General features: G+C 42.3%; 1 protein-coding gene across 3 annotated transcripts in view; it reads left to right on the top strand.

Moving 5' to 3' along the window:
- The window catches only part of TMEFF2 (transmembrane protein with EGF like and two follistatin like domains 2), a 133,509-nt gene that overhangs the window by 10,558 nt on the left and 105,792 nt on the right, over positions 1 to 17,159 (top strand). For all 3 annotated transcript variants that reach the window (XM_050899863.1, XM_050899861.1, XM_050899862.1), the window contains exon 4: positions 400 to 426. In XM_050899863.1, the coding sequence (XP_050755820.1) occupies positions 400 to 426 (27 nt within the window). The remainder of the gene's footprint in view (positions 1 to 399; positions 427 to 17,159) is intronic.

The following is a 17,159-nucleotide window of genomic DNA, read 5'->3' as shown; positions in this document are numbered from 1 at the left end:
GAATTTCCAATTGGTCTGGCCTCAGACAAATAGCTTTAAAAAATTCTCTTTGATGATGAGGGTTTAGTAGTGGCCAAGTGAAGTAACTGTGCACAACTGTTGGGAACAAAGCTTTATCAGTCTCAGTACAACAAAACGAGGCAGAGGCTTATGAGGACGTTACAGCACTCCAGGGCTTATGTTATTTTAGTCTGATATAGAGACTTTAAAGAAAAAGAGTTGAGACATGAGAAAGATGGCTTGAGTGAACTACGTTCAGATTAGATTTCTATAATTTACCCAGGGATGACATCAAACGTAAGGTACACTGTAATACACTTAACTGAACGGTCTCGGTTTGCGTGCTTACAGGACATACTGTAGCACATGAATATAAATTTCTTTCTGTTCTTTTCTCAGATGCTGGCTCAGGATCTGGGGATGGAGGTAAGAGCCATCTTTTAATATCTCTGTGCTTACGTGTACACACATTGTCTTTCGCAATTTCAGATTGTAAGTGGATATGCTTTGCAGTTTAGTTGTTACACTATATATTGTCTTTCGTTTAGCTTTTTCTTTTAAAAAAGTGATATTTTGCATTTTAGTCAAGCTGGAACCTAATAATGACGTGCTGTTTCTAGGGAAATTCAGAAAGCTGTGTGACTTCTAATAGGACTTGGAATTATTCGTAGGTTGTGCTAGGAGCTCTATCTCCATCTACTGTTACAGTTGCACTCATTTGTTTTATGTTTAGAGTAATATTTCTTTTGTTTTTAAAACATGAGCCAAACCCTTGGCTCCTCCTCACTGGAGGATTCAAGCCAAATATTTTGTGGTAACAGAGAGCATTCTTTCAAAGATATGAAGAAATGTCACAGGGAAAGAACAGTGTGTTTTTATGAGAACAGCGGCAGCAAAAATGAACATGGAAATAGTCCAAATCCTTCGCTGTATAGAGGGGATACTGTAAAACATAGGCAAAACTGCATTTAAGTTGGGGGTTGTTTTTTTTTTTTTTTTCTTAGGTGCAGTCATTTATGGGTTTGCTTGTTTAACACTGGTCCTAGGGTTTGTGACTGATCCTTCTTGGAAGTATAAGTGCTGGGTCTGAGTAGTGCCCTGCCTCGGGGCAGGGAACGTGACTTTTGGGAGCTACTTGCACGGTGGGTCAGGCTTCTCTGGGGGCTGGGAGGGCCAGGGCTAGTTTGGGTGGCTATCGAAGGTTGTCCTTAAGAGTTACCCTCATTTCTGCCCAAGCCCCCTGAGTAAGCTCTAGGAGCCCCATGGCAGGGCAAGGGCAAGGTCAGGATCAGGCTGGGATGCTGCTGGGCTCCTCCAGCTGGGGCAGCCACGAGGAGCTCAGCCAGCTTTCTGCATAAGACACAGACAGCAGGTCTGGGCTCTTACCCAGTGTTATGGCTGGTCCTGGCTGGATTCAGGTTTTTCAAATACAGTCCCGTTATTTGGCAAAATATCACCTAGTCCTCGTGTAGTTTTGGTAACCAGTATATTAGAGAGTGCAATGTGTAGGTAAAGTATTGTTTTTACCTATGAAGTGGTCAACAACGTGAGCATGAGGCACTTGCAAGGGACCTAATTTTCCAATGTTGCACTCAGGCTGCTTTCTGGAAATCAGGACGCTTTAACATGCTTCAAATCTGGTTCCCCAAAAACCACAACCTAAAATATTGCTATTTGTTTTTAAAAGTTTTGTCCAGCTATTCCTATTTTACTCTAATGTCCTTTTAAATTGTCTTTTTAAACTGTTACACCAAAGAAATTCCTTATTCAGTGCTTAACAGAAATCTACAGTTTGATTTATATTTATGATAGGGTTTTCACGCATATGGTCAATAAATCAATTTTCAAATGAAATTGCACAAAATTCATCGTGTATGTACCAAGGAAAACAGATAAGATTTCCAGTTTGTTTTATAACTGGGAAGGTGGGGAAAGAAACTTGGCCACTTCCTAAAAGTAATTAATTCCATACTCAAAAAGCATACGAATTTAAAAGCATGATTCCCAAACAGTTTAATTTTAAAAGCTAAGGTTGACAAAAGACAAGCAGAACAGGACCTTGGGGACTGACTGGACAGATAGTAAGGAAGCAGATTTGTGAAGGAGACAGAACCAAGTTGGTGCATGTGTTTAAAGGTCTACAAAGCTGCCTTGTATTATTCAAGATTTAGTGGGCAGCTACAGCTGTTCTTAAAGTACAAAAGTATATTTATGTGCCCGAAGAAGCTAAATCCAGCCAAGTAAATGTTGTCACTACATCACTCTTTACTAGACACGGTCTTGTTGTAAAAGCTGTAATAAATTTTGGATGTCATCACAGTAAGTCTTGTAAAATCCACTCCAACAATCATGCGTGGGATGTTTTTCGATGAGAAGCCTGAGGTCTAGGGCAATCTTGTGTGTTTTCTGTTTTTATGAAAGTTTTCCTTTCTTATGCTTCTTCAAGCAGTCTTGGTTAACAAACTGCTAACCAATGCAGCATCATTTTTTGCAAAACTACAGCCATAGGGACCCTCCCAGCTGGCCATACCTCTGCCTTACATTAGCAGGGGCTGTGCTGGATGCTGTAGGTGTCAGAGGTGCTGGGTACGTCTGCAGCGAGGTAACTGAGATATCTCGAACGCTGGGAGCCCTTAGGAACAGCCATTCTCTTGCTGATTTGCCCCATTTCTTGTTGCCGTCAGAGTGCCGGCAGGACGCAGGCTAGCGCAACGCTTTGGCATTGCTGTTTGCTCTACCTTGTGTCTATATACGTTGTGTTTTTCAGAACTGGCAGACTTTCTGGCAAGGTTCAGGTTTGTGCGACTGTTATGGTCTGTCTTTGGGAGCTTCCTTGCAGCCAGGGAGACCAGGCTGGGAGCCCTGGGGGACTGCTGTGGGCACAGGCAGGCTGAGCAATGCCTCCTGGGCATGGAGTAGGAGGCTCTGGTTAAAAAGACAAAGAGCGGATGGACTTCTACTTGAAGGCACCTATAAGGGCTGATCCTTCAGTCTGAATTGCTGAGGACTGTCCTTAGCAGCAGGAATCGCTGCCTCTCAGTACTTGTAGGTGGAAAAGGATGTTGCTTCTTACTGGAGCCCCTCCATATTATTCTCATGGGTTCCCTTAGTGGTTTTGTATATTGCTTTGTAAGCTGTGAGACGAGGGAACCAGCTTTTCAACAGAGTTGTATTTTGTGGTTGGATTTCTTTGGTCTGATAAGGTACACTTCTAATAGGAAATTAACTCAGATTGTGAACTCGTAGAGGACATCGTGTTTTTCTGGTTCTTGGAACATGGCAAGTTTGCTTTGAGGTGGTTTCCCCCATGACTGACACCAATTCAGCTCTCAGTACTGCTTCTCCCTCAATGGAGCTCTTGTCACATGAAATTATAATTGGTTAAGGGTTCAGAAATTGCTGGAAAGGGGTTGGTGCAATGGACAGACGTACACAAACACACCATGTGGTCACACAAGCCTTGTTTTCTCAGGAAACTGGGCAGAGCAGGAACAAGGAACAATATAGCCAGAGGCCGTGTTTTGCCTGCCACGTTCCCCTTCTGTGCGTTCCTACCTGGGTTTGCAGAGAAGTCTTCTCAATTTATTTTTTAGGGTTTGGGGGTTTCTGCTTTCCTGTCAGGGATGCTGAGATCAGAGAGGTCCCAGCTTCTTAGCGCTTTAATGATCTTGAGGGCTTTCCAGAGGTGATTTAATCCTTCTTAATGCAGCAATAGCGTACAAAAGTCCCCGTATTTGTAAAGTGACAGGGGAATCTTAATCTCGTTTGATTACTGAGCCTTCACCATGCACTTTTGGGGATATCCAGTAAATGGGTAAGAACAGTAGGTGTTCAAGTTTCTTACTGCAGAAGACATTTTTCCCTGTAAATGAAGACTAAAAATGCAGAATCAAGAGCCGTTTCTGTGTTTTGATTGCAGAAGCTGGGAGTATGGTGTGGAATTATTTAAAAACCCATATCCCAGAAAGATACTAATCAATGGCAGAAAGAATGAATGTGAAAGAGTTTATACAGAGACAAATTTAAAGAGATTCCATTCATTTTCATCTACACCGTTCTCTAGACAACTGGGTTTTTTTAGAATCCAATGATTCATGTTTTGGTCTTGAGCCGCTTTATAATGAATTCTTGCTCGTTTCCTAGCTTCCTTCAAACAGTGACAAACTCAAGATGCAGTATTTCATTATAGCTCTTAATGTGCTAAGAACATCTCTCCTTGATTTCTTTTTTGCATTGAAGACTTCTTTCCCCTCCCTGCACTATCTGTATTCTTAGCTGTGTTGATTGGCTTGCATTCATAGTCCAATGGATTTACTGTGGGTGACTATCGCAGTAGGTGTTTCTGTGATCACCAGCAAGGCAGTGCATAAGCACCTACGCTGAATTAGTTTCAGAGCCTCATTCAATTTCCATTCAAGTCCTACTGACTTCAGTGGGAATTGTATGGGCCCCTGGGTACACAGATCTTATCCTAGTTTGATTTTTGCGTTAATTCTTTATGATCTGGACTAAAGCAGAATGAGAAAACAAGTCATAATTCATCATTATCGTCGTCACCATTTATTTTACAGTAGCATCTAGAGGCGCTAATTATAAGATTATGACTTCAGTGTGGTACACCCTGATACTGTGAGGCACTTCTTCACAGTGAGGGAGAGAATAAAATCTATGAAGCAGAGTCTGGATATCCAAGTTGGGTGAAGGCTGGAAGTTGCATCACACTTCAGCGGCTGAATTGGGAATAACACATGCCGCTTCAGAGCCAAACCAGTGCTGTGTCTCTTGAACCACGCTGTTTGTCAGCAGACCTATATGTAATCCAGAGAGAACTGGAGATTATACTGTTCCTAAAATTATTCCTAATTTGTTAGACAAACCTGGAAATCAACAACCTTACAAGCCATCTTCTTTTCCCCCTCTGTCTGTCTCTCTCGTTTTGTGCGTGTATTTTAAGGATGAGAGTGGCTTGTTTGTTTGCTTGTTCATTTGTTCATTCTTTCAATTTATCCCTTCAATCTTATCCAGAAGAATTGAAGTCCTGCAGCTCTTTGTAGGTGCCAACATGTAGATTTAGTGATAGATTTGGAATTCTGGTCTGCCTTTCCTGTTGGCTTAGAGATGTGTGAGTAAACACATACATATTATAAATCTGTATGGAGCAGCAGTCATCTTGAAACACTAAACCAGAGAAAACAGAGAGGAAAAATTAACACTTTGAAGCCTAAATTATTTTTTAAGGCAAACTGTAATGCAGCATGAGTATCTTTTTTTCTTTAATCAAGAAGCAAATGGCTACTTTGACCCAATTGCATTTGTACTTGTCTCCATACTGGTTTTGTATGACTAACTTGAATTCAGCAGTTCTGCCGCTTTTCCACTGATTTCCCTTTCTGCTTTATTACAAGGTTGATTGATGGGCAGGGCTGTGCAGAACACAATGAATATTGCTGTAAACACTGTCCTAGCAATAACACTTGAGCCAAAATACACCTTAAAACCTGGAGTGTATATTGGTTTGAATGAAGCAGTGTATAAAATGCAATGCTGATAAACACACACATACACACATGTTCTCAATATATGGGAAAATACTGGGACTGTTCTAGTTTAACCTCTGAAAGAAAGGGAATTCATATTTTGAGCTACAGATCCTGTCCTTCCTTTGCCTGGGTGTAACGGGTGATACAGGCTTCTCTCATGCGAATTTAGAATATCTGCTGACCCCACGTGCTATCATCAACTGCAATAAGGCAGTAAGAAAGCTGCTTCTACTCTAATTTAATTTGGGAGTTATGATTTAAAGCAGCATCAGAAGGTACAGAATCAACTATAAGCAACGTGCACTGACTGGGTAAATACCTCTGGAGGGAATGTTTAAATCTTAAATGATTGACCTGACTGTGGATGGTCAAATATACGTCTCCTTTGTTAAACAGGTTTTTACCTTGTTAACCTCAGCATGGCGCTAAGCCCAAACCAATAAGCTCTTTGAAAGGCTGGGTTTATTAGCTCAGGCTCTTCACTGTCCTAACATGATTATGTGACTTCTAGTTCAGGGCTGGTGCGCATCTGACCTATATAAGAGTTAGGTCAGGAAAAGGCAGTTAATATCTCTTCATGGCCTTTAAAAATTAGGAAAAGATGAAGTTCCTATGTTTTTGTTGACTAGATGAGAAGCACTTGGGCATTCGCCAGTGCTGAACTTTTAGGCCCCTGCCACGGGCATTTTGTGCTGGGTAGGATGTATTAGTGGTTTTGGAAATCCTAGGAAGGTATGGGAGTGACAGGAATACCAGCTTTTGGATTCCTCTCAGGCTCTCATTTGAGCTAAGGACTGAGCTAATCAACCCTGCCTGACTGAGATGTTCCAGCAAATCCCCACAGCTCCTGTGAACTTGAAGCTCTCCAGGATTATATATAAAGTACCAGTCTGGGAGATGCTGGTTTTGGATTTAGTTGCCTGGGTTCTGCCTATGTTTTGCTTGCTGCTTCTGAAGTTAGAATGCAAAAATCCAATGAAAAGTGATGTGTTTTATCCCTGCATTTGCTTTTGTTATTAATGGGCCGAAGTCCTTGCTGTGTTCTTGGTGTGAATGCATAGGTCCCGTCTAGCAGACTATCAACACAGAAATACCAGGGGAAAGAGGTGACCCGTAGTGAATAATTTGTGGCCCATTTTCAGCCATTCATGCAAAACTGAAGAAAATGAATAGAAGATGCCATAAAGATCCACAGACTTTTGTAGGCAAGAAGTAGGAATGACGTCCATTCATAGCCTCTTTCCTAAATTATGCAGTCCTTTATGGTTTTTAGCACTTCTTTTAAGTAGTTTAAGTAGAGCTACGCAAGCAGACCGTGAATGAAAGATGCTCACCTACATCAAAAAATACTGAGGATGCTCTCGCTCTGCTTTAAAAGTCAAAATTGCCTGTCCACATCAAAACAGAGCAAAAAATCCAAAATGTGCTGTCTAATCATGTGCAATCTGTAAATCCACAAATAACTAAGTCATCAAACCAGCAAACAAATCCTATGATACTCCAGCAAACAGATTAAAAAGGGGGCATCGGATCACAAATACTCATTTATTGGTCTGTTATTGTAAACACAGCAAGAGAGAAACGTAGTGGACTAGATTTGTCTGCTACATCTCTGTAAACCTAGATTAATTTTCCTTGTGACAACTGTGGCGTCACTGGAGATTAGCTGTGATGACAGTGAGAGGTGAATCTAGCCCACCGTTTCGCTTTCCTATGCAGGGAGTTCTTGCATAGGGGAAAAAAATGCTTCTCAAGCTTTCAAAGGGCTCTATCACTCTATGAACATCTTACTTCGTGGGGTAAGAGCATGTGTTCAAGCACATGCTTAAATGCCATTGACTTTAACGTTTTCTTCTGAATGTGGATGCCTTGCACAAGTGGGCCCTGAGGCAGCCTTGGAGCGACCAGAACTTTTTCAGATCCATGTGCATCTCTTGGTTATATATTCTGTGGTTTAGTGATTGAAGAAGCTGATTCACTATGCGCTTGCTTTGAACTGGTTTTGGCGTGACATAGGATTTTGTTAGATGCTCTCATGAGATCTTAAAAAGAACAAATGGGATGAAAACTGCCAAGTCTCTCTCAAGGTTCATGTACTCGCTTTTCTTTAACTCTTACATTTCAGACCTCAGCTGCATCTAGCAAATTCAATATATTCTGCATTGGATGTTTAAATTCCCTTTTGTCTAAGAGGCTTTCTTTCTTTTCAGAGATTGGGAAATAAAACCAGAAATTTTGCCTGCTGTCTTTGAAGTCAGTGGGAGTTTATCTTCAGGAAGGGGTCATGACTGATTCCCAGACACAGCAAACTGGAGATTGGCACCTACTTTATGTAAATGCACATACAGGACAGGTGTAATGAGTGTGATGCAAGCCCAAGAATCCAGAACAATTCATAATCACATCCAGACAGTTAAAATTTTATGGTACAGCGCTACCAGTTCTTAAGATGTTGCCACAAGTCTTTCAGCACAGGTTTTTGAGTAGCGTTATAGAAGATGCTTAGTTTTTCATTTAAAACAAACACATAAAATGTTTTTAGTCCTCGTTGCTCAGGAGAATACTTGAATAGAAGCCCAAAATGCTCAACAATAGGGAGAACTCTAAATTGCATTTTGAAAATATCATGATTTGGGGAAGAAGAGGTCGAAACTCTTCCATGATATTTCACATGATTTTTTTTTAATGCCTTGGAGTTCTTGATCTCCTTTGTTCTAGCTGCATGGGAGTTAGATAATGTTGGTGCCTATTTAAACCCATTAAAAAAGCAGCTACTGAAGCAGGACCCTTTTTACCTCAGCAGCCCCAAATATCTTGCAGGCAGGAGTTTAAAGAGAGGTAGTTAAGGGACTTTAATGTTGGTTTTCGATAAGTCTGAGAACATGGGAAAGTTCTAGAGGTCCGAGAGAATGTAGGTGTCTGGGTATTAAAAAGGGCAGGGGAAAAAAAATCCAAATATTTATAGGCCTGTCAGTCTGACATACATTGCGGTAAAGCAGGACATGCAGACCCGGACCTGCTTAATAAAGAAATAAATGAGAACTAATGCTGAGCAATATGGGATGATGTAATAGATTTTGTCAACTAATTGAAACGTTATTTATGAAGCTACAAGTTTGCTTGATAAAGACAACAATATTGATATAGTGTACATGGATGTCAGTGAAATATTTGGCATGCCACTACATGATGCTATGATTAAGGAACAAGAATCATGCAAAATTAATGTGGTACACAATTAGTGGAGTAAAAACTGCCTTTCACAATGTAATTATAAGTGGATTTATCATTATTAGGTGGACAGCACAGGGATCAGCCTCATGCTAGCTATTTATTTGTTTGTTTTACCAGTGACCTAGGTGGGCACATACTTTCCTCATTGATCAAGTTCTCAGCAGATGTAACTGGGAAAGTAAGAAATGAACAGTTCACTGATGCAACCCAATCTGATTTACTAGGTACACTGGTGCAAGAGCAGGCCTTCTGATGTGGCCAAATGTAGAGCCACAACCATAGAACAAAGACGGGAAACTAGAGGAGTGAGGTGGGGAAACCCTCCTGGAAACAGTGAAGCTACAAAGAAAGCTGGAGCCTTGGTAGTTAGTGGGCTTGTTGTGAGAGTCCTCTGCGAACACAACAGGCCAAAGGGCCACCATTATCCTGGTATATTTAAGAAGCAGACTCTTGAGCAGGGGTAAGGATGTCAAATTACCTCCACCTTTAGCAGAGGTAGTGCCTGCAGCTCCAAAGGTACTGAGAAGCAGGGGAGAAGGCTGTGCACAGCCAAGGGCAGTGGCTGGCAAGCAAGCTTTGCCATGAAAGCTTTGATGCCCTTAGCTTTGTCAAGGGAAAGGAAAGGGGTGCATAGGTCACAATCAGTAAGTACCAGTGTGGGGAACACAAATGAGCAGCAGGGCTCTTTATGCTGACAGACAAAGGTCTAGTGAGATGCCAGGATGGCAATTAAAGCTAGACAAACTCAGAGTAAAAGTTTAGTTGCATGTTTGTAAATGAAGGCAGTGGGATTCCGCATCACTTGAGGTTTTGACACTTGGATGTCTAGATTGCTCTGCTCAAACAAGGATGAATTTGAAAGTCCGGGGCCTCTGTCGTGTGGAGGTCACAACAGATGCTCAGCGGACCCTTAATTCTAGGTACCATAAATTAGTTTACACATGAAATAGGCTGAGTTTGGCCTATTATGTTCAGCAAGATTTCTGTGTTAAGCAGTCCGGAAAGGGATTGATTATGTGGATATGTTTGTTCATTTCAAAATCCACACAAGTGTTTTTCTCTCTGCCCTCTCCCATCTCATTGTGTACATTTACGTATGCAGGTAATGGAAGAGATGTGGGCTTTAGCAGCAAGTGGAAAACCTCATGCATAATGCTCTGCTAATTGCTCTGTATTTAAAAATAGGCCACACTACGCTGCTTTTCATCCTAAGACTTCTCTATGTTGTCTGGCACTGGATAACTTCAGCAGCTCCCGATCTCATCTGAGTCATGACAGGCGCCTTTGGGCTTCTCTCTGTCCTACAGTGCTGCTCTGATTCCCAGTGTAATTACTGGTCTACCCCCAGCTGGTGCTTGGAGGGAGTCCTGAGGAGGAGGAGGAGGATCACCAGCTATCTCTGGAGGATCTGTCCAGGATCCTTTTCCTTCCCATTTCTCCTGGTGTAAGGGGGCAAGAGCAGAGGGGAGGATTGCACCCAAAGAGCTCTGAAGTTGGAACTCATATTGATCATGATTAACTATCATTTGATTTTTATCTGTTATTGCAAAGAGCCTCCCCGGCTTTGTATTGGGGTATGTCATGGGCTTAGGAGGTGAGAGAGAATGTACCAGAGTAGGCTGTAATTGATTTGGCTCATACACATCGTCCACTAGATTCAGACAGAGAGGCATCTTCATCTTTGTTATAATAGAGCCTTGATAAACAAATAACTTACTCTTTTGTACAGTGCGTGAGATTTTCATCAAAAGAGGAGGGAGCCAGTTATATGAATCACAAGGCCAGTGCAGGACAAGTCTATGCTGTAATTCATTTAGACAAATGTTGAAGTAAATTGATGGACTCAGGTTTGTTTAGATTAGTGGCCTTTTGAAAAATGAGTTGTCCTGTGTGTACAATTTTTCAATCTGTTTACATCTAATTAGCTGTTCAGATTGGCTAAAATTAAGCGATGTCAGTTGTAATGTATTCAGAGGTGAAGATATGATAAAATAGGCTCTTTTATAATCTCTTCAGCAAGTGGCTTGGAGCACTGGCATAGTGTGAACTGAGGGCGTATGGAAGATCAATCTGTAACGTGGAATCAAATATAATCAAGCTGCAATCTCACAAATGTAGTGAATAGTCTGTAGCATCTCTCTTGTACTGATTCAAAGAGGGAACAAGTTTTTCTATCATCCGCTCCCACGACTCCTTTTACCTGGCTGTCTGGGGCATGGTGTTGGGGTGGCTGTCCCTGTACACTGGCATCTTTACCTGTTTCGTTATTGATTCCTGCATGCTAGATATTCCTCCCTGGAGACAAGTCATTTGAACAGCTTGAAATCTAAAAACTGACTGCTGCAATGTCAGGTTTCTAATTCTGCAGCTCAGCTGACAGCTCTGGAAAGTCCCTATCAAAGGCAGAAAATACAACACTCTTCAGCAGACTTTGTTCTGCCACCATACGGCCCCAATTCTATTTTACTGCTCCAAAGCCTATAGGCTTTCACATGTTTCTGACAGAAAATTCTGCTATTAATATGTAAGCTTCTCAGCAATTAAGCTGTGCTTATTGCTGCATCAGTGCTTTTAGACCGTGGCCAGCAAGCAGCACCCTCTGTACAGCAGCAGCAATTTAGTTCCCATGCTTAGTCATGGATGCACGTCTAAGGAGATTTTGGCACAGGTTTTCTCAAATACTTTTAAAAGTTTTTACTATTCTTTTCTTTCTTCCTTGGCTCTCCGAAGGCTTTTGCTAGCAATGAGCAGAGCATTCCGCTGCCCTTGTGTAACAATCCCCAAGACTTACGGAATTTGAGTATTTGCCAAACTGTGAGCTTTCCCATGGTGAGTATAAGATGCTGTCACCTGGCTCCTGCCTCAGCTCCCTACTGCATGGCGCAGCAGTGCTGTCCCCTCTCAGCTGGCCACTTGGCCCCGAAGCACAGGGCGTCATGGAGTATGGGCAGGTTCACTGGCCACGTGTGGCCTATGTGGAGGAGCTTCAGTGGGGCCATGGCCCCCCTCCTTGGTGTCCCGTCTCTGTTCCTGTGACCTGATGCGCCAGGATCGGTGGCAATGCGCCCGAGTATCTGTGCTGGAAATGAAAGCTCAGCTCAGGACTTCAAGGGCAGGGCCCTGCAGTTCACTCAGGTGCCACAGAAGCAGCAGAAGGGGACCTTTAAATGTCGGCACAGGAGGATTGCTCTGTGAAGCCTTTGCAGGCAGCACTGGAGAGGCTCAGCAGGCAACTTGGTGACAGCGCAGCTCGTGGCAAAGACAGCCTGGCCGAGCTGTCCATGTGCGGGAATCAGGCTGGGAGCTTCTACCTAGACAACAGCAGTGAAAATGCCAGCTGACACCTGCCTAGGCACCTTTGTCATCACAACCCCTTCTGACCCAGCTCCCTCAGATACTACCCATAGCTGCTTTCTGACCCCTTACGTTTCCCAAAAGGAGCTGAGGGCACTCAGTGAGCTACAAGGCCAAACCATGAGATCTCAGGTGCCAAGGCTGTGCCAAGCTTGGCTCCATCCTTGCTGTTGGAGCTCTTTCTGGTTTCCTCCTGGGGCTTCTCCCCTCCTGCCCCGGTGGTGGTGACTGTCCCCTTGCTGTGGCTGAGCCAGGCAGGGTTCCCTTGTGTCAGCAGGGGAAGCTCGCATCTTGCCTATGCTGTGGGTGCTGGAAAAAAGCGCTTGGGTATTTTCCTTTGATTTTTCATTTACCATTCACATGGTATACTCTATCAGGCTGTATCCTGTGGGGTGGATCAAATCTGAGGCCCTCGATCTCAACACTTCAGCATTCTCCTAAAGGTGAGGGTGGCAAATGCCTAAGCGGTATCTATAGGCAGCAGCAATAATGTGGGGTTTTTTTCAAAGAGAGCATTTTACATAGAGAGGAACTCTTCTAACCAGTAGAGTAAACCTGTATCTGAACCTGTTAGTGTTACTTACAGATTCGGGTTGGAAAGCTGCAGCGTGCTCTAGCTCCTCTGCTATAAGGTACTCTTTTCTGGATGTCTTTAGCTGGATGACAGGTGCTTTTGGGCTGAAATTTTACTTATATTGTTCAGGAGGATTTTCTTGGATTCTTTTTTTTTTTATTTGAAAACAATACCATGAGCCATTTTTGAATTGACAATAGTACGTATGAAGTGAAAGTTCTTGTTTTTAAGACATTCATTCTTACTACTTGAAAACAGCAGTTTTAACAGGCATCAGCTAGTGCTGGGTAGTTGTCAACAGGATTTTTCTATGTTTTCTTCGTGCCTATCCATCTACCCTCTACCTGAGGTTTAAGTACCTCCTTTCCATCTCAGCTCCTATGCTACAACATTTGTTGGTTAAAAGAGATCCTCCTGATTTCACTGGGCAGTCAGGCAGTTGTGTTAAGCTAACCCTGTTTTACAGAGGTCAACTAGATTGAGAATAATTTATGTTTTGTTGCAGTCTCAAGCCAGTGCCAGGGTAGACAAAAAAAGTACCCTTGATTTGGAAGTAATGCTGAGAAAATCTATCAGTAGCATTGGAAAGAATGTCTGAAGTAATTTTCTAGAGCATTATAGTTATTTGAAAACAGTTATAAACATAGAACACAAGAAGGTTCAAAGTTGATAAATGAATGGGAAGAAACCTCTAAGCATAGTAGCCTGGAAATTCACCAGGCTACTTCATCATATTTTCCTGTCTCCATCTTTAGGTCTTCCTGCTTCATTCCTTTTCAACTTAATTCATAGGAAGGAGAGATTTTGCTTTGTCTTAACTAAGGAATTGAACAGCTGCTAGGGGCAGGAAAAATGGTGGCACAAACAATCTTTCATCCTATTTCATGAGACATTTCAGAAGTCTCTTCTTTCTTGAAGAGATTACTTGTGCAATCTATGTAATTAAGAATATGCACGCCCGTTTGTTTTAGGCGATGTATGGTGGTGAGGCATATAATCCGCATTTTCTCCCTTCTGATAAAACTGCCATGACTTCAGGATCAGGGCCTCAGAAAGTCATCTCTGCTGTTTCTGTGTTTAATGGCATTGTAGAACTAACTGATGAAATACTATTAATTTGAAGGGATGTAGAGGGAACATAAGCTCCTCGGCAGACTCTGATCTGACAGCGGGTGAACAGTATGGGGAGCTGTCAGATTGCACAAGTTGCTCAGGTCACGCTAAATTAGTGCCCAGCTACTTGTACAGTGGTAGTAGGTGCTAGCATGTATGATACAAGTGTCACTGTGTAAATCCCTGCAAATTCTAGTCTTAAATTAACGGCAAGGAGAAGTCATTTAGCCATGTCACTTGTCAAATGGTAGTGTCTCGGAGTGGGGCAGGCAATGAAAATTCTTTGTGTTTTTTAGGATTTAGTGTCACTTTTAGCGTCATTCGTGAGGGGTTAGGCTGGTTCAGCTTGATGTCTCAGCTGAGCTTATAGACATGCTGAAAGTTCCAGCAACCCTCATCTTCGTTACCTCCCACGAGGGGGCAAAAATGGTGATGAAGGTGCCATCATCTAGCGGAGACAAAAGTAAGCATGCTCTCGTGATCATGCTTGTACATAAAGAAGAGAGGGAGAAGACATCGCAGAGCACGCTGGCCTGGTGATCAGCCTTTGGGAACACTGCTCAGGGGGGCGTACTGGATACGTCCAAGAGAGGCAGTGAAGGAATACAGTGAAGCACAGAAGAAAAAAACAGTAGTGAGGGAGGGAAAGCTCTTCCGTTAACTCATCCCCCATGCTATGGTTGTATTGTTATTGTCTGGAAAGATTTAGTGCCAGAGGGCTTCATAAAAGACAGCAATCCTGCAAATGTAGTGGAGAAGGTTGTGTTATAGAATTTCTCTTCCTTTAAGGTAAGCTGTCGCACAAGGCTGCTGTAACGTGGCTCTTAGCAGCAGCAGCCAGTTATGCCATAAACGCCATCGAGACAAATGTAATGTTTTACCAGAGGCAGCCAGCAGATGCTTTGTGTAAACCTTAGTCTGCTGCTGGCCAGATTAATTTTTGGTATATTTTACATTGCATCGTCTTTAAACAAATACGTTTAGAATAATAATCCTCTGCTAGCTTGAGTTTTTTCAAAGTGCTGAACAAAGATTCCCCTCTGTTTGAAGGAAGGGCGAAATTTGTGCTTTTTAAGAGCTCCCGTTGTAATCGCCAATTCACTATATAGTTTACAGGCATTGTAGAGGATTAGCTACAGAGCACTCCAGAGGTGCTTTTCAATTGTCATCCTACAGCTGACAATGTCAACTGAGGGAGAAGAGTGTAGGTAAGAAATGCAAATAAGCCAAAGAGAGTGAAAATGTTGCTTTTTCCTTTGGCTTGTCATTTGAAAACAGAAGATATAATTTCTGATCCTTTAAACCTACCCATGAATGAAAGCATGTCAGTGGGCGCTCCAAAACATTTGGCTACTAGTGTCTCCTATGTAGAACCCATTCTGGGTTTGAAAAGCTGCGCCTCTGCTTTTACGCTCAGAATAGTAATACTGTAAAAAATTCAAGCTTTCAAGCCAACCATAGTATCCGTGTGACGAAAAGAAGAGAAAGGTCAGTGAAGCTTGTCCTTGATGAGAAACAATCCCAACTGACGTTCGGGAAACTGAAATGGTAAACTAAGCCATGCTCACATGTGGCAAAATACGATCAAGCTTTTCACTCATTTCAGCTGCTTCTGGACAATTCTTTTCAACTAGATCTAGTCTTCAGCTAGACTTAATTGAGAAGCTGGTCTTGCTAATGAATTTGTATGAGTTTACTGGCCCTGGCAGTTTGCATTGTAATGCACTCAGTATATTATATTAAAAATGTATATCACAACTGAAGCAGTTTTGTAAAACAAGCTTTAATGCAGCATCTGCTTATTTGTGCCTTGGGGATGTGAGACAACAGCAAACTGCTTACTGCTTGAGAAATCAGCACACCACCACAGGCGTTGCTCTGGTGTTAGAAGTCAGGGCAATGCCTTAATCTGGATGCGGATCAAATTGTTGTGTTGATAATTAGAAGACAATAAGCCTGCATGAAATTGAACCAAGATGTATTAAAATCAGGTAGTAATTCTCCTTAATGCTGACTGGAAGTAAGCCATGTCAGAAGGTAACCAGAATGCATTATTGTTTGCCATTATAAAAAGGTCCATTTAAATAGCTCTCCGTCACCTAGGGCTATTTAACCTTTTGTAGGTATGAGCATTACAAGGGAGCCTAATGCATATTTTTTGTGCATTACTGTGCATAAATGCATGCCCACAATTTTTATGTTCTTATGTGCATATTCATCATGAATCAGAGCGGGGTCAGTGTATTTCCAAATCATGTCACTGGTGATAGCCAGGAGCAGCTGTTTCCAAAGAAGGTGAAAGAAGCTTCATCCTTGAGCTACCCTAGTGGGAAACTGCTTGCTAAAACCTACCAACAAATGCTTGACTTGTGCGTCGAGATGGGAGTGTAAATGTGAACATGAATGGTCTCATAAAAAAATGTGTTTGTATGTGAGAATCAGCTGTGAATATGTCTAAATGCTGGGGTCTGGCGATATGATAATGAGCTTAATAGTGATCCCGTTGCTGGAATGAAACCTGTTTCCCTGGACATTCTCTTTTCCTGGGATTCTGAAAGATGAACACGAGACTCTTCAGGACATGGAGGACCCTTCCCTGTGCTGGCCCTTGTTTTGTTTGCCTCTGTCTGCTCCTTTCAGCTTCAGCTCCCTTGTAAAAGATGCGTGTCATTTTAGGGAAGCACTTCTGCGCTTGAGAACATTTTCTTTCCCAGCATTTCAACTTGTCCATTTCCTCCCTGTGCTTTTTGTACACTATTTTCTATGCTGATAGGACATTATTAGTTTTATTTATAAGGAGTACTGTTACTAATTGTTAGGTGATTGACTGTGGTGCGTTCCCATAACTTGACATGACTGGCTGCAGTTTGCTGTATTTTTTAATAACGCTTCCTTCAAAACAGATGAACTCATATGCATGTGTTGATCAGTAACTAAAAGGAAGAAACTAAGGCAGCATTTGAAAGCTCACAGATACGGTACGCCTATAAGCTCTCTCTTGGTCTGATCAGCAACCTTATGGTGGGTTTAATTTGGAAATCATTATTTGAACAAAACTGGGGCAGAGCTGAATCTCAGCTGGTCCTGAATAACTTCACAAACATCAGACTTTCAGTGTCTGTGCAGCTCTGATGGCAAATGCGCTGTTTATTTACAGACAGATGTAACTGGAATCTCAGATCTACACCTAATGTTGCACTGCCACAATGAACGGTTTTAAAAAAACTGCGTGGGCACCTTAGCATTGCTCAGGCAGCAGGACAGGAGACACGTCCCTGCAGAGCTTGGCCTCCCTTGGCCAGTGACGCCAAAGTAACAGAAAGAAAAGAAGAAATTTCCCATTG

Source organism: Gymnogyps californianus, chromosome 7 (assembly GCF_018139145.2).
Source record: "Gymnogyps californianus isolate 813 chromosome 7, ASM1813914v2, whole genome shotgun sequence".
NCBI lineage: Eukaryota > Metazoa > Chordata > Aves > Accipitriformes > Cathartidae > Gymnogyps > Gymnogyps californianus.
The sequence above is the reverse complement of the archived record's forward strand: the minus strand, read 5'-3'. Positions and strand labels throughout refer to the sequence as shown.